Source organism: Rana temporaria, chromosome 12, assembly GCF_905171775.1.
Source record: "Rana temporaria chromosome 12, aRanTem1.1, whole genome shotgun sequence".
Classification (NCBI taxonomy): Eukaryota; Metazoa; Chordata; class Amphibia; order Anura; family Ranidae; genus Rana; species Rana temporaria.
In genome coordinates this window covers 47,468,218-47,495,234 of record NC_053500.1, presented here as the reverse complement: position 1 = coordinate 47,495,234, position 27,017 = coordinate 47,468,218, and the positions used below count along the sequence as shown (strand labels likewise).

Genomic DNA, 27,017 nt, shown 5'->3' with positions numbered 1-27,017 from the left:
GTTAATATAAAAAAAGATCAGACTCGATAGACTGCATGGTCCTTTTCTGTTGTCACTTTTCTATGTTTTTTTATATAGGTCCACTTTTCTATTTAATTTTGTTTACATTTTTAAACAGGCCCTGGATTGCTTATACATCATTTTATGTGTGTGAATTTCCACACTAAGCTCATTTCTAAAACCAGTGTGTGCACTTTTCACACAAACAAACGTCTTCCTCATGATTTCACAAGGTCCCTCTCCGCCTACAGGAGGTGCGGCCTAGTCAGGCTTAGTTCCTGGAGACACTACGTCTATTATATACACCTTTGGACTAGTACAGAGAGTTGCAGGTACTGAATGCTGCAGAGTGCAGACCGCCATAGACTTTTACTTTATTGTATCAGATTGTTATTATGTTACGTTTACAGCTCTGAGGAATCTGCATTGTGTCATTTCTCTAGGTTGGGTTTTATGGTGCAGATTCACTTCCACATTTGTCTGTGTAAAGACAGAAATCTTCATAATTTACGACAGCTGATACAGATGATCGCATGAAGTGGAACAGGCGGCATCGATCTGCAAGTAACAGATTATCATCAGCCAATAATTTATCACAGACTCGATCCTGCTGGATTTGCAAATAGCTTTTCAAAGGGTATGCTTGTATCTTTATTATTTGTTTTATTCCTGAGCTATAGGCTTCATTCACACAGGGGTACATCCGAGCAGAGGGCTGAAATTTTGCACCCAGCGGCTGTATGTTTCCATACATTTCCTTATACAATAAGGAGGCTGTTTATATGCGACTAAGTCTTTATTTTATGGCCTCATTTACACGGGGCACCCTGTGCTTAGGGCCACGCACCCACACGGATGTCACTTTTGGAGCAGCGACTGTGTATATGCAGCAGTTGCGTAAGGATGAGCTCCGGCGTGTTCGCAAAGAACACGTGCAGAGCCCGCCAGGAAGTGAGCGCTGCGCTAATAACAGCCAGGGAGACATTTCACGATCCCTGCAGCCGAGCATCGGGACAATGTCTCCCTGGCTTTGATTAGCACAGCGCCGTGCTCACTCCCTGGCGGGCTCTGCACGTGTTCTATGCGAACACGCCGGAGCTCATCCTTACTGTTGCGTCCTAATTAAGGATGGGCACAAAGGTGTGAACCAAGTCATATGGTTTTGCATGGAACGCATAAATCCGTACAGTGCATGGCAGCCAGGTTTACCATACAGAGATGTACAAGCGTTCCATGCATACTGGTGCGGGCCCCCCAATTTGCTGTTAATTAGGACTAAGGATGGGCTCGGGCGTGTTCGCAGGTCCACATACCTGAGCCCGCCAGGAAGCTAAAGGCCCATACACACGATCAGACTTTCCGACAGCAACGGTCTGATGGACGTGTTTTATCGGACAATCTGACCGTCTGTATGCTCCATCGGACAATTGTTGTCGGTTTTTCAACGGACAAATGTTCACTGTGCATGCTCTCAAACTTTCCGAAAACAAATGTCCGATGGAGGATAATCCGATCGTGTGTACACAAGTCCATCGGACTAAAATCCAAAGTACAAACACGCATGCTGTGAACGCAAAACGCATAAAATAAAGTGAAAAATGCATTAAAACCGTGTGTGTGCAAAAAATGCACCGCAGAAACGGATCAAAAGCAAACTGCATAGGTGTGAACCAAGTCTTAAGCCTCATACACACAATCATATTTTCATCGGACAAAGCGTAGGACTTTTTTCTGAAGGGCGTTGGCCAGGAACTTGTATTGCATACAAACGGCAAAGAATTGTCAGCCAACAAACACGAAACTACACGTTTTTCAGCTCTTTAGCGCCACCCTTTGGGCAACTTCTACTAATGTTGTGTTATGGTGAGCATTGCTTCTGAGCATGCGTGTTTGTAATTTGAAGTTTTGTGTACACACGATCGGAAAATCCAACAACACACAATTGTTGGCGGACAATTTTAAAGCATGCTATACCACGTTTGTTCGTGGAAAATCCGACAACAATTGTCCGATGGAAACGGTCCAATTTTCCGACAACAGCCTGTCCTCACACAATTCCCGTTGGATAATCCGATCGTGTGTATGAGGCTTTATATTCTTTGATGTATAGGGATTAACACAGGCGTGTTTGGACGCAGGTAGAAGCGGAGGCATCCCCCACAGTCACAGGTATGCAAGGGGTACATATGTATGTTCAGCTGCGGGGAATGCCTCCGCTGCCTATGATTTGACAGCTTCCCAGTGGGATATTTCAGGTGGGGTTGGATTTGAGCCAACCCCATTTGGATAAGACATACGCGATATATGTACCACATGGTCTGGCATGGTGTGACTGGGCCCTAAAGTGTTGTACAGAACTTTTCTACCCTTGGAAAACACATACAGAAAATGAATCGAAAAATGCACCACCACATGCCAGAAGATTCAGGACTTTTTTTTTTTCTAGTTGTTTATGCAGCGGGGAAGGACCCCTGTCTACTTCTATCCAGGACTCCATTAGAGGAATTTCCCCTAACTTCCTGTCCTGCTGACAATAGCTTCACGAGACAGGAAGTGACAAGAAATCTACTCTACTTTATTTCTGTTGTCTGTGCCGCTGTGTCAACAAATGAGGGTACCGAAAATCAGGGCAAAATCGTGGGTGCGCGGTATACGCCGATACCCGCTTTACCGCGCCGAGTTTGAATACTGCGCCGACATATAACGAGCGCAGTACACTCGGGTATAGTCGGGCAGTCTCAGCTCCTTCCGTGCTCAGGTCCTGGACGTACAGGACGTCAGCGCGAGAGTTGCCGAGCATTGCCGACAAATTCAATACACGAGTGTACTGCGCTCTGTATATGTCGGCGCAGTATTCAAACTCGGCGCGGGAAATGAGCGGGGAGGACGCCGGACCCGACGAAGAGGACACCCGCAGACGGACGCCGGACCCGACGAAGAGGACACCTGAAGCCGCAGAAGGACGCCGGACCCGACGAAGAGGACACCCGAAGCCGCAGACGGACCCGACGAGGCCGCCGCGCAAGACACCAAAACTGTAAGTACAAAAAAAACTTTTTTTCCACAGGATTCGGGGCAACTTTAGGGGTGCGCGGTATACGCGGGAGCGCGCTATACCGTGATAAATACGGTAAATGTCTCTAATGGAGCCCTGGATAGCAGTAAAAACCCACCAATCTAAACTTAAAAAAATTATTATTTTGGCAAGACATACATTTTTATTTGGGTAAAAGATAGGGGGTGCTAATAATTAAAAAAAAATAACAATGAAAATCATAGGACTGCACTCCTGAAGTCACTAATCCTTATCAAATAAACAAATGTGCACAAAACTTTATCAAACAACATATGATTAAAAAATATTGTGAAATATCAATTAGTGTAAATAATATTCAGTCCCAATCTTAAAGAGGAGTTCCACCCTAAAAATTGACCTCCGCTTAACCCACTCCTCGCCCCCTTACATGCCACATTTGGCATGTAATTTTTTTAGGGGGGGGAGTGGGGGCTTCAGGAGAAGGGGACTTCCTGTCCCACTTCCACCGAGGGGCTGCAAAGGCGATACGTCATATCGCCTTTTGGCAGCCCCTCCCTGTAGGCGATCGCCTAGGACACGTGACAGGTCCTAGGCGATCGCCTGTCCAATCAAACAGCGAAGGGCCGCGCGCGCATGCGCAGTGCCGCTCGCGCATGCGCAGTGGGTGCCCGGCCGTGAAGCCGAAAGCTGTCACGGCCAGGTGCCCACAGTGACAATGAAGACGCCGGCCGGGGAGGGGGGGAGAGGAGCGGTGCCCCGGCCGGCGCGTCGCTGGAACGTGGAGCAGGTAAGTGTCAGTTTATTAAAAGCCAGCAGCTACACTTTTTGTAGCTGCTGACTTTTAATAAACTTAAAAAATGGTGGAAAACCCCTTTAAGGAGGAAGTTGTCTAATATCCCCATTTCAGCCTATGTGAGCAGGCATTATCCTGCATAAGCTCTCATTGACTCTCTTTTTGAGTAAAGGAGTCAATGTGCTCTGGTAAGCAGATTACTTATACAGTCACTTTGGATGTTTATTCAAGTTTGGTGAAGGATCACTTCTCTATCAGTATATCACAGCAAGCACAGAATGAACGTTTGGTGTTTTATGGACTTTGATTTATTATCATAATATTTTTATGTGCTTAAAGGGGTTTTCCACCCATTTTTTAAGTTTATTAAAAGTCAGCAGCTCCAAAAAGTGTAGCTGCTGGCTTTTAATAAACTGACACTTACCTGCTCCACGTTCCAGCGACGCGCCGGCCGGGGCTCTGCTCCTTTCCCCCCCCTCCCCGGCCGGCGTCTTCATTGTCACTGTGAGCACCTGGCCGTGACAGCTTTCGGCTTCACGGCCGGGCACCCACTGCGCATGCGCGAGTGGCACTGCGCATGCGCGCGCGGCCCGGCGCTGCGCTGTTTGATTGGACAGGCGATCGCCTAGGACCTGTCACGTGTCCTAGGCGATCGCCTACAGGGAGGGGCTGCCAAAAGGCGATATGACGTATCGCCTTTGCAGCCCCTCGGCGGAAGGAGGAAGTGGGACAGGAAGTCCCCTTCTCCTGAAGCCCCCGCTCCCCCCCCCCCAAAAAAATTACATGCCAAATGTGGCATGTAAGGGGGCGAGGAGTGGGTTAAGCGGAGGTCAATTTTTAGGGTGGAACTCCTCTTTAACCACTTCCATACAGGGCACTTACTGTATACACCTTCCTGCCCAGACCAATTTTCAGCGCTGTTGAACTTTGACAATTGCACGGTCATGCTATACTGTACCCAAACTAAATTTGTATCATTTTGTTCCCACAAATAGAGCTTTCTTTTGGTGGTATTTGATCACCTCTGGGATTTTTATTTTCTGCTAAAAAAATTAAAAAAGGCAGAATTTTTTTAAAAACAAATGCTTTTTTTTTAATTTTTCGTTACAAAACTTTGTAAATAAGTACGTTTTTCTCCTTCACTGATGGGCACTGATGGGGCTGCACTGACGGGTACTGATAAGGCGGCACAGATGAGGTGGCACTGATGAGGTGGAATTGATGGGCACAGATAGGCTGGCTCTAATCGGTAGTCAGGGGTTCTGCCGTGCTCCCACCGCCTCCCACCGCACTCTGTCCGTGGCATGTGTTCCACCTCACAGAAACCAACAAACAGCAGGGCCGGAAATGACGTACGTAGCGTGACCAGGCACCGCCTCGACGTACGTTTCGTAATATCGTCCTCAGGAAGAGTCTAGTACATTTTTATTTCATTCACATTTAGTTCACACCAGTGCACCGTGATTTGACCACTGATTATATCCACGTTTTACACATGACCCTCATTAAAGCTGAGTTCCACCCAAAAGTGGAACTTCCGCTTTTCGTAAGCCTCCCCCCTCCGGTGTCACATTAACACCTTTCATGGGGAGGGGGATTCACTTCTCCCAGCCCCCCCCCCCACTGCCTTCTGGGAAACACACTGGTCCCAGGAGACAGCGGAGACTACTGGAAAGGCGCTGCGCTACTCGCGAATGCGCAGTAGGGAACCGGGCAGTGAAGCTGCAAGGCTTCACTTCCTGATTCCCTCACAGAGGATGGCGGCAGAGGCAGCAGAGAGACAAGCGATTGCTCGTCTTGCTCGTCTTCTGCTGCCGACATCGCGGCCACCCTGGACAGGTTGGCCACCCTGGACAGGCTGGTCCATTTATTAAAAATTAACAGCAGCACTGGCGGTTGAATCCTATGTTACTCTCTGACCCCGATACGTGTCAACAAATTCTTGCGGCACTTAAAACTTACTTTCAACTTAATGAAGCAGACGGCATGTCACCTCTGATCATTTGGGAGGCGCATAAGTGCGTTATACGTGGCAAACTTCTCCGTCTGGGTGTTCTTAAGAAAAAAGAAGCCAACAAAGACATTGGGGCATTGGCGGAGAAAATTGCGTCCCTAGAATCCAAGCATAAGCAGTCACTTGCGGAAGCCGCCTCCTCTGCTTTGTTGGAAGCTCGGGACCAATTAAATTCCCTACCCAATCTTAAAGCGAAAAGTATTCTTTATTTCAGAAAAGGTTATTATTATGAACATGGCGATAAATGTGGCAAATCTCTCGCGAAGGCCCTCAAAGACATAACCCGCGCTCACTCTTTTCTAAGGGCCAAATACTGCACAAAACAGAACAAATCGCAGCACAATTTCACGCCTTTTATACCAAGCTTTATAATCTGCCTATGCCTCACAAACCCCCTGATTTTCAGGGCAAAAGAGATCACATTCTGCGTACATACATTGAGGAGAGTGGAATGCTCACTCTAACACCTTCCGATGGTGAATTTTTGGAATCGCCTATTCAGTCTCCTTTGATTTGTACAGGTCCCCTTTTATATGAGCATAGAAAGCAGAGGTATCAGTTTTTAAGTCTTGGTAGCCTTAGTCTATCCCTGCCGGGATACTTATAGGACGGTGAAGCTGATCCAGTCATTAACAACTGCGGATGCTGCTAAAGATCAGGTTCTGGGGTCGCTTCCTGTTTTCCAAACTGTTCATTTTGGAGCAAATATATCTTTGTAAGCTGTTTGCATAATAATCTGCTTTACTACTGATTAAATTTTATCTACAGGTTAACCATTTCATTTCTTCTTCCGTTCTTTTTTTTTATTTTTTTTATAGAGTTAAGAAGGATTAAAACCGGTTATGTTTTTATTGTTGTCTGTATCCCTGCTGGGGTGATTCTCCCTTTTTTATTTATTTTTTCCCGGATTGTTTAAACGCTTGCCAACCAGCAGACGACGATTTACATCGGCACAATGGCACGGCTGTGCAAATGAGCGTACAGGTACGTCCCCTTTAAATCGCGGCTTAGTGGGCGTGTGTGCGCCGCGCACTCTGTGACCATGCCCGCAGGTCCCGTGAACTCTGTCTGCCGGTGTCCTGCGATTGTGACACAGAGCTGCAGAACTGGGAGATGCCTATGTAAACCATGCCACTGTGAAGAACGGGGAAGCTATGTTTACACACACCTCTCCCCGTTCTTCAGCTCCGGAGGACCGATCGGGTCCGCGGTTCCCGCGGGCACGGTCACGGAGCTTCGGACCGGGTCGCGTGCACGCGCCACCACAGCTGGGTTTAAAGGCTACATACAGGTACAGGTACGTGGATGTGCCCAGTCGTGCCATTCTGCCGATGTATATCGGCGTGAAGGGGTCCTTAAGTGGATGGTTTTTAATGTACTATAGTTTGTTGATGCATGTTGGGTATCTCTCTTTACTCGGTATAACATCATCTTTTATATTTTACCAAAAAAAAATTGTATTTATATTGTGTTTGCACTAAAAATAATTAAAGTGTATTTTTCCCGAGGCGTCTTTCAGGACAGCACCTTGAGATATGGTGACTCCTCCCACTCCATCAGGAAACACCTTCTTTCCAATCTTTAAAAGGGAGGTCCCTCCTTGTACCATCAGTTTTTGTGTTTCCTCCTCCGGAGGGGGCATCTTTTTAGGAGGGAGTCTGATATCTCAGGGAGCTCCTGAAAGTCGGACTCTTTTTTTTTTTTTTTTTTTTTTACTCCTCCCTTTTTTTTTTTTTTTTTTTTGCTGCGATCGTCGCGGAGACTGTCCGCTCTCCTGTGCCACCCGCGCGGCGGTGATGGTATTCAGGCTCCTCTCTTCTCCGTGCTCAGTGGAGCCAGCAAATCTGGGGCCTGGCATTCGATTCCCCGCGTGTGCGCGGGGCGCCGCCATTTTGGCGGAGCCAGGCTCCGGAGACGCGCGTCATTTCCGGCGCGCCGGGAGGAGGGGCAGGGCGGACGCTGGGGCCTATTTCCGCTTCCTGGTCCGGCGCAGCGGCGCTTTTGGATTCCAGGAAGCGCTACACATGCCACATGAGTAGCGCTGTCGTCTCCACTATGGACAACACAGAAGACACAGCGAGTGGAGCAGGCACTGGCACCAGCAGGACCTCGGCGGGAAGCAGTAACGTGAGTCTGTCTTCCTTAGGGGTGAGGGGGTCTTATGTCTCTCTCTCGGTCTCCTTATTTTTTTTTCCCCCCAGTGGCATGGGGGCCTGTCAGGACGCAGGCAGTGGTCACTTTCCTTCCTAGCGCACCTGGTGAATGGGGGGGGGGTTTTTTCCGTTTTCTTGTCTGAGACCGGGTCTCATTCCGGCCCCCCTTTATTGTTTTTTTCTTCTCGCCCGTTTCATTAGGTCAAAACGGATACTAAGAGAAGGTGTCCTGCGTGCAGGACTAGATTGGGGGAGGACTGGAAGAAACCTTGGTGCAGAGCATGCATTGCAGCAGTAGTGCAGGAAGAGTCAGCTTCTATTAGAGAGGAGTTAGTCTCTTCCGTTAAAAACGAGTTACTGGCCCAATTCCAGTCAGTTAGGGGATCCCTAGCTTCTACCCCCTCTACTCAGCCGTCCACCTCTCAGTCCTCCCAGGAGGTACTAGTATTATCTTCTGGGCCCTCAGTCTTCGAGGAGGTATCTTTAGGGCAACCTCAGGACCCCTCTAGTGGGGAATCGGAGACTGAGGAGGAAACGGGGTCTCCCGCAAAGTTTAAACTTTCCTTAGAGGAGGTGGACAATCTCCTTATAGCCATTTACGCTACCTTAGGACTGGGTAAGGAGAAGAAGGACCTAAGTTTGCACGATAGAATGTATGCTGGTCTCTGCGAACCCAAGGGTCGTACCTTCCCGGTACATTCGGTTATTTCCGAGACTATTCTACGAGAATGGCAGGAGCCGGAGAAAAAACCCTTTTTTTCCAAGTCCCACAAAAGACGCTTTCCTTTTGGAGAGGATCCATCAGCTATCTGGAACAAGGTTCCAAAGGTGGATGCAGCCTTTTCGCAGGTCTCGCGTTCCACGGACTTGTCCTTTGAGGACATGGGTCTGCTCAAAGATCCTATGGATAAGCGTATGGATCTTCTCCTTAAGAAAGCCTGGCAATCCATTTTGATCAACCTGAAACCAGCCATGGCTACCACTTGCGTGGCTCGTAACCTGGAATATTGGGTGGATCAGCTTAAAGCACATATTGAGGCTGATTCCCCGAAACAGGATATTTTGGATTCTTTTTCCACTATAGCTGCAGCAGTTGCCTATATGGCAGATGCCTCGGCCGAGGCGATTAAATTTTCTGCCAGGTCCGCAGCCTTAGCCAACTCAGCCAGGAGGGCCCTTTGGCTCAAAACCTGGCCAGGAGACGCAGCGTCCAAAAGCAAATTATGTGGAATCCCGTTCTCGGGAGATCTACTGTTCGGCCCTGAACTAGATAGTATTCTGGACAGGACGGCAGATAAGAAAAAGGCTTTCCCAGTAAAAGCGTAAAAACCTCCCCCTAAGCGGTTTTTTCGGGCCCATAAGCAGCAAAATAAAGGTAAAGGGCCACAGGGAAAGAGAGGTTGGTCAGCGCAGAAGGGTAAAGGTAAGGGAGTCCTTTTCAATCCTCCTGCGCAAACCAACAAGCCGCAATGACGCAGCCCTTCGGGTAGGCGGAAGGTTGGAGAATTTCCTTCCGCAGTGGTCGGCAGTATCAGACAACCGGTACATTCTGACCACTATCGCCCAGGGTTACACTATAGAGTTCTCGGAGGCCCCACCAACAAGATTTTTGGTAACTCAGACCCCAAGAGATCCAGTGAAGGCATTGGCTTTAAAGTCCTCCCTGTCGGAGCTTCGACAGCAGGGAGTATTAATCCAGGTCCCTCTAGTAGACCAGGGCTGGGGGTTTTACTCTCATGTCTTCCTAATAAGAAAGCCCACAGGAAAATTCAGGCTAATCCTGAACTTAAAACCTCTAAACAGGTGTGTGAAGTACAGAAGATTCAAGATGGATTCGATATTTTCCATCAGGAATCTTCTGACGCCAGGTTGCTTCATGGCTTCGATAGACCTGAGGGACGCGTACTTACACATTCCTATATCCCCAAAGTCGCAGAAGTTTCTCAGGCTAGCGGTAGAGTTGGAGGGCACAGTACAGCACTTCCAATACAGGGCCCTCCCCTTCGGGCTCTCATCATCACCTCGGATCTTCACCAAGGTGCTGGCAGAAGCCTTAGCACCTTTGCGGCTTCAGGGGATACAGGTCATCCCTTACCTGGACGACCTCCTCTTCTTTGCCCCCTCGAAAGAGAGGTTGTTGGCAGATCTGTCTCGGGCACGAAGTCACTTGGAATCCCTGGGCTGGATCTTAAATCTTCAGAAGTCCGCCCTAGTACCCTCCCAGGAGATTCGTTTTCTGGGATTCCAGGTGAATTCACTATGCCGGAGAATATTTCTCCCTTTGGACAAGACAACCAAGGTCTTAGATTCCATTCGGTTGTTGCAGGCCCACCAGACACTAACAGTCAGGCAGGTTATGGCAGCTCTGGGAGTCTTGACTTCCACCATGCCAGCCGTCCAGTGGGCGAGATTGCATTTCAGACCCCTGCAGGCTTTTTTGTTGAAAGCATGGGATCACAAGCCCAATTCCCTGGACTCCCAGGTGAAGATTCCAGCCAGTGTAAAGAGATCCCTATACTGGTGGAAAAATCAGAGAGTGCTTGTGGAAGGTCTGGAATGGTTCTTCCCAGTGGAAAAGAGGCTTACCACGGATGCCAGCGCCTGGGGATGGGGAGCCCACTTAGACGAAAGGTTCACTCAGGGAAATTGGCTAAAGGAGGAATCCCTGCGTTCCTCAAATTGGAGGGAACTAAAAGCAGTCGCCCTGGCCCTATTGGGCTTTGCTCCACACCTACAGGGTCACCATGTTCAGGTTTTGACAGACAACTCCACGGTGGTGGCCTACTTAAACAGACAGGGGGGTACGAGAAGCCGGATACTTCAGTCCCTTACCACAGAAATCCTGCTCTGGGTAGAAAGCAACTTACTTTCCCTGACGGCCTTACATCTGAAAGGATCACTAAACCGGGTGGCGGACTTTCTAAGCAGACACCAGATTCGGGAATCAGAGTGGTCCCTGAATCCAGAGGTTTTCCTACAGATCACCGACAGATGGGGTCTACCAGAGGTGGACTTGTTCGCCTCGAAGGAGAACTCCCAGGTAGGAAAGTTATTTTCCCTGAGCCAGGGGGATGGCTCCCTAGGGGTGGATGCTCTGGCGAATCCCTGGGAATTTCGCCTTTGCTTTGCCTTCCCCCCGTTTCAGCTAATTCCCTTGGTTCTGAGAAAGGTCCAGAAGGAAAGGGTCCCGGTCATCCTCATCGCCCCGTTTTGGCCCAGAAGAGCATGGTTCGCGACGCTCCTGATGATGGCAGCCGAACCTTGTTGGCACCTGCCCCTCAGGCGGGATCTTCTAGCACAGGGCCCGGTCTCTCACCCGGAAGTGGCACGACTTTCCTTGGCAGCGTGGCTTCTGAGAGAGAAATCTTAAAAAATAAAGGGTTTTCTGACCGTCTAGTTTCCACCTTACTTAACAGTAGGAAAAAAGTGACCCGAGCTATCTATGCCAAGGTTTGGAAGGTATTTTCCACATGGTGTAGCTCAGCGGGCCAGGACCCTAGAGATTTAAGTTCCATCTTGGAGTTTTTACAGGCAGGGGCAGATAAAGGCTTAGCTATCAGTACCCTAAAGGTGCAGGTATCCGCACTCACAGTGTTCTTAGAGAGGCCTGTGGCCACAGAACCCTTAGTGGGTAGGTTTTTTAGGTCTCTCACGAGATCCAGACCACTTCGATTACAGGGGTTCCCGAAGTGGGAGCTCTCAGTGGTACTTAGATCCCTGGCAAACAAGCCGTTTGAACCCTTAGGGGAAGCATCGCTTAGGAATGTTACCCTAAAAACTTTGTTTTTGATCGCTATTACCTCGGCACGTAGGATCAGCGAATTACAGGCCCTGTCTATTAAAGAGCCTTATTTATGTTTATTTACGGATAGGGTAGTGCTTAAAACTGACCCTAAATTTTTGCCAAAAGTAGCTTCTAAGGCAAATCGTTTACAGGACATTGTCCTTCCCAGCTTTTGTTCTAGTCCTTCGGGAGAGAAGGAATTATTTTTTCATATGTTGGATGTCAGAAGGACTTTATTAGGTTATTTGGAGATAACAGGTCCGTTCAGACGCTCGGATGCTCTATTTGTCCTCTTTGGGGGTATCAAGAAGGGCCAACAGGCATCTAAGGGGACCCTAGCTAGGTGGTTGAAGCTGGCTATCCGGGAGGCTTATTTACAGGCAGACCTGACCCCACCAGAGGGGGTTAATGCCCATTCAACCAGAGCTCTTGCAACTTCATGGGCAGAAAGAGCTGGTGCCACGCCAGAGCAAATCTGCAGGGCAGCGACGTGGACAAGTTTTCACACGTTCGTGCGACATTATAGATTGGACCTCACCTCGGCCAGTGATCAGGCATTTGGCAGGAAGGTCTTACAAGCTGTCGTCCCGCCCTAAGGTAGTAAGTCTCTGTTATCCTCTCAAGGTGCTGTCCTGAAAGACGCCTCGGGAAAATTCAAGTTAGTCTTACCGGTAACTTGTTTTCCAGAAGTCTTTCAGGACAGCAACGACCCGCCCTATGAGTGTTAAATGAACTATGCTGTGACTAACGTATGTGTTTATGTGTTCCAGCCGGGGCCGGAGGTTTTTCTCTATTACAACTGATGGTACAAGGAGGGACCTTCCTTTTAAAGATTGGAAAGAAGGTGTTTCCTGATGGAGTGGGAGGAGTCACCATATCTCAAGGTGCTGTCCTGAAAGACTTCTGGAAAACAAGTTACCGGTAAGACTAACTTGAATTTTTCCTGAAAATGTGTTTGATAATCTGCTGCGCAAATATTGGGTGACATAAAAACTTGCAACAACCACCATTTTATTCTCCAGGGCATTTGCTTTGAGAAAATATATAATGTTTGGAAGTCATTTTCTAGCAAACAAATGCAATTTTTTTTTTTATGTGAGAAATGTTAGAATTGGCCCGGTAGGCAAATGGTTTACTACTAAGGCAAGAAATCCTTCTTTAAAATGTTGGTGGTATTCCCCTTTGGGTTTGAATGTGATAATGGTTGCGCTGGATAGCAAAAAAAACAATCCATTTCCTAGGCGTCAGTGTGGTTGATGCCAAATCAAGTGTCAAGAGAGCTAAGTAAAAATTAGGACTGAAATAGGAGGGCCCTTTTCATTCTTTCTGTACAAGCCAAGGATCTAGTGGAAGGAAGGCTGGAGGCCCTCATCCACCAGTGGAAACGGATTTTAATCTCTTCAACAAGATACTAATTAGTAGGGTTGTCCCGATACCACTTTTTTAGGACTGAGTACAAGTACCGATACTTTTTTTTCATGTACTGGCCGATACCGAATACTGATACTTTTTTTAAAATGCAGCTATGTGTCCCCAAAATGCAGCTTTGCGTCTCTCCCCCCAAAATGCAGCTTTGCGTCTCTCCCCCCAAAATGCAGCTTTGCGTCTCTCCCCCCAAAATGCAGCTTTGTGTCTCTCCCCCAAAATGCAGCTTTGCGTCTCTCCCCCAAAATGCAGCCTTGTGTAGGTCTCTCCAAAATGCAGCCTTGCGTCTCTCCCCCAAAATGCAGCCTTGTGTAGGTCCCACCCCCCGCCGTGTAGTTGTTCGGCACTCGGGGAACATAACAGCTTTCATTTGAATAGCTGTGTGTTCCCCGCGGCGTGTCGTCATATATAGCCACTCCCACTTGTCCGGGCACTTTGATAGATAGATCACCCGTCCAATCCTGGGATGGGTGATCTGTCTATCAACGTGCCCTGACAAGGGGGAGGGGCTATATATGACGAGGCGCGGCGGGGAACACACAGCTATTCAAATGAAAGCTGTTATGTTCCCCGAGCGCCGAACAACTAGACGGCGACAGTGACAGCAGCTCTCCTCCAGTGGTATGTTTTACATACCCGAGGACTGCTCTCCTCTCCGCCCTCCTCCGCCCTCCTCTCCGCCTTCCTCTCAGCCTCCTCTACGCCTCCTCTCCGCCTCCTCTCCGCCTCCTCTCCGCCTCCTCTCCGCCTTCCTCTCCGCCTTCCTCTCCGCCTTCCTCTCCGCCTCCTCTCCGCCTTCCTCTCCGCCTTCCTCTCCGCCTCCTCTCCGCCTTCCTCTCCGCCTTCCTCTCAGCCTCCTCTCCGCCTTCCTCTCAGCCTCCTCTCCGCCTTCCTCTCAGCCTTCCTCTCAGCCTCCTCTCCGCCTTCCTCTCAGCCTCCTCTCCGCCTTCCTCTCAGCCTCCTCTCCGCCTTCCTCTCTGCCCCCTCAGGCTCCTCTCGGTCTCCTCTCTGACCGCCCCCCCCCCCTCTCCGCCCACACTCAGAGGAAAAAAAAAGAAAGTATCGGGTCAGGCATCGGGAGCATTTGCGCGAGTACAAGTACTCGTGCAAATGCTCAGTATCGGTCCCGACAACCCTAGTAATTAGGGCTGCAACTAACAATTATTTTTATAATCGATTAGTTGGCTGATTTATTGTTTTGATTCATCAGATAATAACCTTAAAAAAAGTGTGGTGTAAAATTTTAGTTAATATGTAAAGTTTGAAAAAAAAAAAGGCAATTTTATTCTAAAATATCCATAAGCATTGATCAATATAAATGACCAACTTTATGGTTAGGGAGAAAAATATCTAATCCACTCTGAGATAACAGACAGAAGAGATATACTATTAGCCAGGGTTCACACTAGGCTAATACTTCAGCTAAATCTTTCATGGATATAATCTTTTAAAATATACAGTGAAACCTCAGATTGCGAGTAACACGGTTAACGAGCGTTTTGCAATACGAGAATTTTTTTTTTTAATCCTGACTCTGAGCTGATCAGAGTCATTTGTAAAAAATCGGAAATACTCGGTTCCTGAGCATTTCCGTGTTCAGCTGAGCTGTCCCCGAGCCTTTCCGAGGCTCTCGGGTGCCCCCACCTCTGGCCACATGCAGTATTGCACGCCATTGAAGTCAATGCGGAACAAATTATTTTCATTTCCATTGACTTCTATGGGGAAACTCGCTTTGAGTGCGAGTGCTTTGGATTACGAGCATTCTCCTGGAACGGATTATGCTTGTAATCCAAGGCTCCACTGTAATGCACAATTCTGCTTAAAGTTTACTGTAACTGTAATTCCTTCTATTACTTACCTCCAGCCTTTTTGGCATCCACCTCCTCTGGGTTCAGATTCTGATCTTCCCTGCACACAGTCTCTAAAGGTTTTTTTTTTTTTTTTTTTTTACCACTTGCTTACTGGGCACTTAAACCACCCAATTTCAGCTTTCCAGCGCTTTGAATGACAATTGTGCGGTCATACAACACTGTACCCAAATTAAGTTTTTATATATTTTTTTTCCCCACAAATAGAGCTTACTTTTGGTGGTATTTTGACCTCTGCGTTTTTTTTTTCTTTTTTTTAATAAAATTTTGCAAATGGGTAATTTTTCTCCTTCATTGATGTCCGCTGATGAGGCGGCACCGATAAGGGGTCACTGGTGGGCACCGATAAGGCGGCACTGATGAGTGGCACTGGAGGGCATTGATAGGTGGCAGTAATGGGCACTGATAGACAGCCGTACTAGGTGGCACTGGTGGGCATTTATAGGTGGCACTGGTGGGCATTGATAGGTGGCACTGGTGGGCAATTGCAGGTGGCACTGGCAGGGGTTACTGGTGGCACACGAGGCAGATGTGCCTCCTTCCTCTTGGGACCGATGTCTCTTTCACATAAGCCGGTGATCTGCTTTTTTTTTTTTCAAGCTGTCAGCGTGAGGAGGAAAAAAAACCATTACCAGCTTTTGTTTACATCACGTGATCAGATGTCATTAGCTGACAGCTGATCACGTAGTAAGGGACCGGGATCGGCCCCTTACTCGGATGATCACAGCGCGTGCAAAGGGGAGGATGTCTATTGACATCCTCCCAGCATTTGAAAGAGAGGGGGGTGATCACCATGCCCTTAAACACAGTGTAATGGCCACATCCCTGTATTATAGAACAAACAGTTGTTCCCCCCCTGGAATGGGACTTTAAAAGCCAGACACTGTGATGTATATATACAAAAGTTTAAAAACACGAACCAAGGTGAATATTGTTTATGTATGTAACAATACAAACATCAACTGGACAACAAAACATATAACAGAAAAAATTACACTGAAACTCACCTATGAGTGATGTTCCCTGGTACCCGATGCATTTCCGGTATACAACCTTCATTAGGGGTAACAAGCAGGGGTGAGTGCGGTCAAAATAATTTTTTACTCCATGCGAGTAGCTCCGTATGAAAAAACCAATAGAAACAAATTGTGGAGATGGGGATACAAAGGAGTGTCAATCCAATCCCAACTTGAACTTGAAACTGATAGATTTAGGTCCTGGGAATAACCCGTGGGCAACGGTGTCCAAATTCCAATGATCCAATATGGGGCAATATGGGCTCAGCAGTCAGGATATGACGCTATCGGGGATATTCAATAAGGCAAACCCCTAATCCAGTGGATGGCTCCAAGGTAGTTCCTGTAATGGCCCCTATATGTCCCTGTGTGACAATTTGTGTGGATGGCGTTTCCCCTCCTTGTGGTGCCTCCCGGCATTTGGGGTCCGCGCTGTAGCCGTCATTCGGCTATGGCGCGGGCGCCAAGGGGTTAATTAAACATGTTATATTTGCCTGCTCTGTGCAATGGTTTTGCACAGAGCAGCCCTCATTCTCTGCTTCTGGCTCCTCCTGCCTTCAGAGTGCCCCTATAGCAAACTGCAAAGTATAGTATAGAATGCACCCATAGCAATTCATTTTTCATAATCGATTAGTTGTCGATTTAATCGATTTACTGTAGATGTTCCGATCCTAATGTTAACCTAGAAATCTCTTTCAGGACCACAATTCCTTGTTTGTTGCTAAATGTTTTTAGCAAAGTCTGTACATTACTGGAACGTCCACAAGAGATGATGAACTAACAAATTTCAAAATTTGTCCCGTCCTAAAACTAAAAGACTGATGTGCTTTTATCTCCAAATTGCCGTTGATGTTTCTTTTCATTCTCAAACTGCTCACTTCCTTTATTAATGACAAAAGATTTGAAGAGCAAACCATCTTGTCAAAACAAAACAGATTTTTATCAAACTCCTTTTAGTTTTACTATAATATAAATTGTGTTCTATTGAATTATTTATGTTTAAAAATACAACAGTGTGCAAAAGTTTTAGGCAGATGTGAGGAAATGCTGTAAAATAAGAGTGCTTTCAAAAATGATATATTTTAATTGTTTATTTTGATCAATTTACAAAATGAAATATGAGCGAACAGAATAAAAATCTGAATCGCATCAATATTTGGTGTGACCACCCTTTTGCTTCAAACCAGCATCAACTTATGTTTTGTACACTGGACAAAGTCGGGGGTTTTGTAGGATTAGAGTCGGGTATGTGCTTTCTATGGCTGTCGCTCTGATGGATCTCCCTCCCCCCGCCCGGCCCGGACCCCATCGGACCCTCCCCTTGTGCTTGTGGGCCCCAGCAGACTGTCTGGTTTGGCGCCTTGGCGGCACCGTTTGGGGGTCTGCCCTCCTTGTGAAAATGTCCATCCAGGGGTCCTTCTGTGGATTTAAGTCAACTCTGGTCTAGATACAATTAAGTTTACACGCTGTGAGTGGGTAACCATATTCTAATCCTTTCATGTTCCACAATACTCAGTGGTAATTGTCAAGACTGTTTTACTTTTATATATTCATTTTCTGTTACAGTAGCACCTCAACTTCCTCAGAAGACCCCAATATGGGTTGAAACGTGTCAGAGTTTACGTGACTTGCATGTTAACCATTCATGTTAATTGATGTCATGTATTTTGGTGCATACTCTTTGTGTAAACGTTTTTTAGTGTATACTATACCAGAGCTTATTTTTACAATTAATTAAACTTTTTTACTTTTTACATATGTGCATTTCATTTAATCCTTTACCTGTTTTCTGCCTAAAAACCCCATTGGGGAGCCTTTCCATTTACCTTAATATTTAGGGGTGAGCAGCACTTTCCCTACCCCCTTCGTGTACTTTTTCATTTTCAGAGTCGGGTATATGACTAACCAATTGTAACAAGCAGGTGCTATCGATCATCATTCATATGTAGGTTGAAACATGGCCATTATCTGAAACTGAAACGGCTGTGTAGGAGGCTTAAATCTGGGTGATGAACAGCCAAACTCTTCTACTAAGGTGATGTTATTTCATGTCACGTGTCGCACACCATGGCAATACTTGGCACAGCAACAAGACACAAGGTAGTTATACTGCATCAGCGCAAGGCCTCTCCCAGGCAAAGATTTCAAAGCAGACTGGGAGTTCAAGATTTGTTGTTCAAGTTCTTTTGATGAAGCACAAAGAAACGGCCAACGTTGAGGATTACAGCTGCAGTGTTTGGCCAAGGCTACTTAATGCAGCCTTCTTACTTCCCTTCTACATCAGTTGATGTCCAGCAGTGCCATCAGCACAGAACTGGTGGGGCCCAGGTAAACCCACCTACTGTCCAGAGAAGTCTGCCCAGAGGTGGTCTTCATGGAAGAATTGCAGCCAAAAAGTCACACCTCTGATGTGGAAACAAGGTTAACCAACTCAACTATACATGAAAACAGGAACTGGGGTGCAGAAAAATGTCAATTAGAAATATTTGGCTGTAGCAGGAGGAAGTTTGTTTGCGAAGGGCTGGAGAGTCGTTCAGTATTGAGTGTCTGCAGGCAACAGCGAAGCATGATGGAGGTTCCTTGCAAGTTTGGGGCTGCATTTCTGCAAATGGAGGTGGAAATTTGGTCAGGGTCCATGGAGTCCTCAATTATGAGAAATGCAGGCAGATACTTATCCATCATGTCATACCATCAGGGGGCATGACTTGATTGACTCCAAATTTATTCTGCAGCAGGACAATAACCCCAAACATACAGCCAATGTGATTTGGAACTATCTTTAACATAAAGAACAAGGTGTCCTGGAAGCAATAGTTTGGTGCCCACAGAGCCCTGATCTCAACATCGTGGAGTCTTTCTGGGATTACATGAAGAGACAGAAGGATTTTAGGCAGCCTACATCCAAAGAAGACCTGTGGTTAGTTCTCCAAGATGGTTTGACCAACCTACCTGCCGAGTTCCTTCAAAAACTGTGTGCAAGTGTACTTAGAAGAATTGATGTTGTTTGAAGGCAAAGGGCGGTCACACCAAATTTTGATTTTGATTTCTCTTCATCTACTTTTCATTTTGTTAATTGATAAAAAAATAACACTTCTATTCCTGAAAAGCATTCTTAATTTACAGCATTTTTTCACAACTGCCTAAAATCTTTGCATAGTAGTGTATATAAGCATGATATGGCTAATCGGTGGCGGCTGGTGCTAAATATTTCGGGGGGTGGTGGAAAACTAACATCATTCTCTCTCTCTCTCTCTCTCTCTCCCCCCCCAACCCCCCCCCCCACGAATGGACGGGAAGGCGGTGATCGCCGCAAGCAAACCCTCCGCTGGAGGCGAGCAGCTGACGGAAGGCCGCGGTGGAGACTAACCTTAAAATATGAGGCAGCAGGGGAATGATGAGCCGGGCCATTCTCCTCTCCATTCTGCTCTGGCCTGAACAGGAAGTGTGTCCCGAGAAAGGGTTGACCAGTGTGTCCTGAGACACGATTGGGAGCCAATCGGGTCTCGGGCGCTGTTTCCTGATGGGCCGGAGGAGAATTTAGGAAGACAATAGCGAATATTAATCACATAAGGACCGCCGCACGACGATATATGTCGACAGAATGGCACGGCTGGGCACAAGGGCGTACATGTACGTCCCCTTTAAGACCCGGTCTGAAGCTCCGTGACCGTAACCGCGGACCGGATCGCTGCCCGTGTCCCGATATCGGGTCACAGGAGCTGAAGAAAGGGGAGAGGTGAGTGTAAACAAACCTTCCCTGTTCTTCTCTGTGGCAGTGTCAGTGATGTCACACGTCCAGCCACGCCCCCCTACAGTAAGAAACACACATTAGGTCACACTTAACCCCTACAGCGCCCCCTGGTGGTTAACCCCTTCACTGCCATTGTCATTTTCACAGTAATCAGTGCATTTTTATAGCACTTTTCGCTGTGAAAATGACAATGGTCCCAAAAATGTGTCTAGTGTCCGATGGGTCCGCCATAATGTCGCAGTCACGAAAAAAATCACTGATCGCCACCATTACTAGTAAAAAAAAAATTAATATACTGCCATAAAACTCCCCTATTTTGTAAACGCTATAACTTGTGCGCAAACCAATCAATAAACGCGTATTGCGTTTTTTTTTTTTTACCAAAAATATGTAGAAGAATACGTATCGGCCTAAACTGAGGAAAAAAAATGTTATGTTTTATATATTTTTGGGGGATATTTTATTATAGCAAAAAGTAAAAAATATTAGATTTTTTCTTTTTAATTATCGCTTTATTTTTGTTTAAAGCGCAAAAAATAAAAACCACAGAGGTGATCAAATACCACCAAAAGAAAGCTCTATTTGTGGGGGAAAAGGATGCCAACTTTGTTTGGGAGCCACGTCGCACGACCGCGCAATTGTCAGTTAAAGCGACGCAGTGCCGAATCGCAAAAAGGGGCCAGGTCCTTAACCTGCCTAATGGTCCGGGTCTTAACCGGTCAATTCGCTATTGTCACACAAGTGGGTGGGCTCGGGTCGCAGTGCTCTGCACCTCGAGTCCACTTTTTTTTTTTAAACCGATTGGAATCTCAGGCTCGAATCGCGTGCTTCAAAAAAACAAACCCATTGGAATGCATGCGTCCGTATATTAGGGGCCGTGCGCATTGATTAGGGGGGCGGCGCCCTGTGCCTTATATGGAAGGCCCGCCACTGCCATTGACCATTTTTAATTGTATCAAAGGGTATAAGGGATTGTGTAAACATTTATGTGAAGTAACTGGCAAAGGATGAGATCTATTCAAAAAAATTAAAATAAAATAAAGATTTGTGGGTGGGCTACATCTTCTTAGGGAAGGAAGGGGGGGAAAAGGGTAAGGAAACTTTTCTTAAAACCTTCCTTATGCTTTAAAGCAGGGGTCACACAACTGCAGCCTGAGGGCTGGATGTGGCCCTTTGCTAGCCTTTATCTGGCCCTTGGGGCACTATTCCTCCCTTTGACACCAACCACGGGACACTATTTCTTCCACTAATACCAATGATGGGGTACTATTCCACCCAGTAATACAAATTATGGGGGACTACTACTCCTACTAACCACCAACCCTGAGGCCATGTTTATTCTCATTGATGCTGGGCCTATGACATTTTCTACCCCCATTGGCCAGGCCATAATCTCCCCCCCCCCCCCCCTAAGTCTGAAATACACTTAACTAGCCCTTTTGTTTGAAAAGTTTGGAGACCCCCCTGCTTTAAAGAATGGATTGCAGTGTTGTGTTTTTTTTTCACACTACCATTAACCACTTCAATACCGGCCCATTGTAAAATGACGTCCACAAAGAACCTCTACCGTTCAGAGTGGACGTCATATGACGTCCTGGGCTTTGTGGGGGGGATATCTGAATGATGCCTGCAGCTAGAGGCATCATTCAGATATCCTTCTCTTCTGCCGGCGATTCTGCACAACGTAAGAACGATCATAGCGGCGGTTCCGCCACTAGATCGTTCTTACAGGCGGCGGGAGGGGACATCCCCCCCCCTCCCGCCGCCATCCGGTTCTTCTCCGGGCTCTCCCGTGCCATCGGGGGCCCGGAGAACGAATCGTCCGGCGCTGGCAGGAAGCATAGAGATGACTGGTGACCAGATGGTCACCAGTCATCTCTATGACCATCGGAGGACCCAGGCGCGATGTGATGACGTCACGCCCGGGTCCCCGTAAGTAAACAAAGTCGCAATTGTACGCATGAGATCGGTGAATTTTTTTTCACCGATTTCATGCTTTCAGGCCTGGAGGAGAGATGCGGTGTCTTATTGACCCCGCATCTCTCCATAAAGAGTACCTGTCACACACATTCCTATTACAAGGGATGTTTACATTCCTTGTAATAAGAATAAAAGTGATAATAAAAAAAATAAAAAAATAAAAAAGTGTAATTTTTTTTATAAATATGTAAAAAAAAAAAAGAAATAAAACATTTTTTTTTAACGCCCCTGTCACCAGTAGCTTGCGCGCAGAAGCGAACGCACACGCAAGTCCCGCCAACATATGTAAACGCCATTTAAACCACATATGTGAGGTATCGCCGCATGCGTTAGAGTGCCAGCAACAATTCTAGCACTAGATCTCCTCTGTAAATCTAAACTGGTAACCTGTAAAAAATTTCAAAGCGTTGCCTATGGAGATTTTTAAGTACCGAAGTTTGGCGCCATTCCAGGAGTGTGCGCAATTTTAAAGCGTGACATGTTAGGTATCTATTTACTCGGTGTAACATCATCTTTCATATTTTACAAAAAAATTGGGCTAACTTTACTGTTTTGTTATTTTTTTAATTCATGAAACAATTTTTTTCCAAAAAAAAGGCGTTTGAAAAATTATTGCGCAAATACCGTGCAAGATAAAATGTTTCAATGACCGTTGTTTTATTCCCTAGGGTGTCTGCTAAAAAAACATATATAATGTTTGGGGGTTCTGCGTAATTTTCTAGCCAAAAAATTATGATTTGTACATGTAGGAGAGAAGTGCCAGAATAGGCCTGGTATGGAGGTGTGTATAACAGCCCTGTATGGAAGTGGTTAATTAACATGTTTGTCTTGGCAGGTTGAAGAAGCACTATTGCCAATGTCTGTGTGTCCATAGAAAACAAATGTTGGTCATTATACTTCATAAGGTACTTACCATGATCTTAACTCTCATCATTGCCCTTTTACCTTTCGCCTGAACTTTCATTTTTGTGCATTCCCCTCAATGTTGATGCATGACATAATGCATAATGCATATTAATGTAACAGAAGGTAATGTTACTGGCTGAAGAACTTCATTTATTTCTCCAGGATATCAGTAGCAAGTCACTTTATTTAGCTTGTGACTGATTTTAGGCTGTAGCACTCTGTACTCTGGGAGATGTAGTCTGGAGGATGATCTGAGCCATGTCCATCACTGGGAAATCAACTACAATACCCAGTGATACCTGAGAGCAGGAGGGGTTTGATAAAAGCAAAAGCCCGGGAAGAAGCAGGGCAGTTGGGGAGCGCCAACGGGAGAAAAGATAGAAGAAGAAATGCTGTGCTGTTCTGAGTTCCTCTGAACACTGTTGCATCCTTAATCAGATCACCGGACTGCTGCTGGGCATTCGGCTGCTCCGGTGCCTAGCGCCACCGCTGCTACCACCCACTGGGGAACTGCAGGAGTGAACCACCAAAGTACCCACCATTTCACTTGCCATCAGTGATGGCCAACGACAAGAAAGGGGGTCCCTCTTCACTCAGCGAGTAGCGGACCAACCTTTGTTGCTCAAGTGATCCCTCACTTGCAAGAAGCTGCAGATGTAAATTCTGCACCCATCATTCTGCTAACTGTTCATGTTGTTGCTAGGCTAGGCTCAGCGCAACCAGGCTACTTGTTCTGCTATTCATAGTGTTGCAACTGTGCAAACCCTAACATCTACAAAAGTGCTACAACCCAAATTAACCAGCCGCTCCTGTGGGGGTAGCTCTACATTGACATATGCAGTAATGCCATGCAAAGACCTGAATCCAGTCTTAAGTAGTATCTCAGCATTAAAGAGGTTGTAAAGGTTAATTATTTTTATTAAAAAAAAATGTTATACTTGCCCGATCTGCTCAAGGGTTTTGCACAGACCAACCTGGATCCTCCTCTTCTGGGGGGCCCTGCCGGTGCTCCTACCCTTCACCGGGTGCCCCAACGGAAAGTCGTTTTCCATGGGGGCACTCCGTGCGGGTTCGCTCCATTGACACAGGCAGCGGGACTCGGCCCTGCACCCCCGCTACTGTGTCACTGGATTTCGTTGACAGCAGCGAGAGCCAATGGCCTAATGAGGAGAGAGACAGCGGCTGGAGCCGCTGGGCTCATGCACATCGCTGGATCGGATTGGGGCCAGGTAAGAAAAAGGGGGGTCTTGGGGGCAGCTGCAGCAAAGAAGGGTTTTCACCTTGATGCATAGAATGCATTAAGGTGAAAAACCGTGAGGCCTTACAATCACTTTAAATAAAATATTAAAGATCAGGTGAGTTTGAGAATCCTCAAGACTGTCGAGTTGTAATTCTTTTCACTTTCAAAAGTGCTCAATCAAAATTTCCATCTTTAGAAGCATAATGTGATCTGATCTTGGCTGTGTGGGATATGAAATTAAAGCATATAATAAAACTGAGCGCTGAACTAAAAAGGTTTACTTGTATCCTATGAATCCTGGTTTCAGATGCCCCCTCACAATTGTAGACTCAGATAATGCATTTTGGAAAAAAAAAGAAAAGAAAAATAGAAAAATAAAAAATAAGGTCTGGTGTGAACCCTCTGACACCTCCATCCCTAGTAGAACACACAAAAACAAGAGGTAGCCCTGGGACTTTAGATGAGGTGAGAGAGGTTTAGCCAATGTTCACAGCGAACAATGAGACAAAATCAATTTATTCGTTTTAAAATGTTATGTAACGGGGCGGTAACAACAATGATTGTGAGTTGGAGCCGGTTCACACTGCCGCGACCTGGGGGCGACTTGTGTCGCGCGACATGACAAATTACATGGAAGTGAATGAGAGCCGTCTTAATGCACACTACTGAAGTCGCTCCGACTTCAGAAAAGGTTCCTGTACTACTTTAAGGCGACTTGTACCCATTGATTTCAATAAAAGTCGCCTCCAAGTCGGATCCCATGTCTTGAATGAATGAATGAATGAATGAAAAACTTATAAAGCGCGGCGCATGCGAACTGAATCGCTTCTGGGCGCTAGTTGTTCGTGTCTCATGACATCAAAAGAGCAGAGTTTTGATCTGTCTTCTGAAAGTCAGGTGGTTTTCCTCCAACCGAATGCGGGTTGGTAAAGCGTTCCATAGTCTAGGACCCTGAAAAGCAAACCTTCTTTCTCCTTTGGACTTGTATTTGGTTTTTGGTACCCTGACCAGATTTTGGTCGGTGGATCGCAGAACGCGATTCGAATTGTGAGGTTCTATCTTGTCGCAAAGATATTGCGGAGCCTTCCCATGGATGCACTTATGTGTCAGGCAGAGTGCTTTAAATGCAATTCTGTCTTTTACTGGCAGCCAGTGAAGGGTTCTCAACGAAGGTGAGATTGATTCCCATTTTTTTTTCCCAGTCACCAGTCTGGCGGCCGTATTCTGAACGACTTGCAGACGGGAGATTTGGTACTTTGGGAGTCCAAGGTACAGGGCGTTAGCATAGTCCAGTCTGGAATTCACGATTGTTCCCACCACGACTGCTACGTCTTCTTTGGGGATAAATGGAATAAGTCTGCGTAGTAGGCGCAACAGATGGTGCGCTCCGCTGACTACTGACCCTATTTGTGCGTCCATTGTCATGAAGGTGTCGAAGATGACCCCGAGACTTTTGACTTTGGAGCTAGGGGTGTTAACTGAAGCATCTTTACAGGAAAATAAACTAGTTTACTCAGGCAAACCCCTCCCCTCCCACAGAACTGATTGCTGTTTGATTGGCCACTGGCAAAGTCGCCTGTCCTGGAGGCGACTTGAAGTCGCCTTGTAAGTCGCCCCAAGTCGCTCCTGAAGTTGCCTCACAAAGTCGCGCCCAGAGTCGTGTTGCCCCTGTGTGAACCGGCTCTTACCTGGCATAATAGCCAATGTATACAACACAGATGAAAGTAAATTATATAAAGAATTATTACAAATGTTGTACATCAATGAGCAACAATAAATACAAGTTGCTGGGCCAGTAGATACACATACACAATAAGAAAATAAAATGTACATACATATAGAAAGAGAAGTATGTAAACATAATGCAGACATCAATAATACCCAGCATGCAGCAGAGACCTAATACTTACCGACGGGCTGAGATTGCCAAATCCCCAGATAATGCATTTTGGCCACTGAGCATTAGAGCATTTATACAATATTTTTGTTAGCTTGGACCTTAATCCAGACCTCTAAGGCCGCGTACACACGATCGGATTTTCTTCCAAGGTTTTTCCGATGGAATTCCGCTCAAACTTGGCTTGCATACACACGGTCACACAAGTTCTCTGAACTTTCGATAGTCAAGAACGCCGTGACCTACAACACTACGATGAGCCGAGAAAATGATATTCAATGCTTCCGAGCATGCGTCAAATTGTTTGAGTATGCGTCGGAATTTTGCACGTCGGAATTGCTCAATTTTTATCAATTTTCCGATATGAATTGTTTCCGTCTGAAAATTTGAGAACCCGCTCTTAATCTTTTGTTGGCGGAAATTCCGACAGTAAAAATCTGATGAAGCATACACACAGTCGGAATTTCCGTGCAAAAGCTTTTTTACTTTACTTGTCGGAATTTCCAATCGTGTGTACGGGGCATAAAGCTGTATTTTGATAAACTTGTGTTGTGGGAAAGGAAGGGCAACTAAATTTGGACAGATTGCTTGAACATGGGATGATGTTTTATCGATCTATGCTGGTTTCAATTTAGAACTATTGGTGACTGTGATGCTAATCAGTACTGAATGCTTATTATTCTTCTCCCCTTCCAGGAGTAAATTTATAAGGTCATCATGAAAAAATTACTGTCTGCTTTTAAGCGGCCAGACAAAGAAGAAAAGGACTCCATACTGGAAGGATCTGGATCCGGGAAATATCAAAAGTACATCAGCATTAACAATGATGCATCTGGTTCAAGCAGCTCTTCTGAAGGGTCCCCCACAGTCACCTGTCCAACCTGCAGAGGGATAGGAAGGATTCCCCGAGGTACAGTGTTTTATAGCAGTGTTTCTCAACCTTTGTTCAGTCAATGTTTGATTTAAAATGATGCTTCATCTGAAAGTCTGAAATGTAAAGTACTAAACTAATAGTTTTACATATTGCAGCAGCATCCACACACATGGGCCACACAACAGTAGAGGGGGTTTACAAAGAAAATACACCTTCGCACACTAGTATTGACTAGTATTCAACGTTTCTCTTCTGCTTCACTCCACTCGGCTAATGTGA

The 27,017-nt window shown here is 46.4% G+C and overlaps 1 protein-coding gene across 5 annotated transcripts in view; it reads left to right on the top strand.

The window, feature by feature from the left end:
* Positions 1 to 222: 222 nt before the first annotated feature.
* Positions 223 to 27,017, top strand: part of TMEM106A (transmembrane protein 106A) — a 62,997-nt gene continuing 36,202 nt past the window's right edge. The window contains exons 1-4 of one of the 5 annotated variants that reach the window (XM_040331570.1): positions 223 to 332; positions 444 to 637; positions 22,657 to 22,726; positions 26,561 to 26,774. In XM_040331570.1, coding sequence (XP_040187504.1) covers positions 26,582 to 26,774 — 193 coding nt within the window. In that variant the 5' untranslated portion in view covers positions 223 to 332; positions 444 to 637; positions 22,657 to 22,726; positions 26,561 to 26,581. Of the gene's footprint in view, positions 333 to 443; positions 638 to 22,656; positions 22,727 to 26,554; positions 26,775 to 27,017 lie in introns of all 5 variants that reach the window. The other 4 variants (XM_040331565.1, XM_040331566.1, XM_040331569.1 and 1 more) reach the window with 4 other exon arrangements.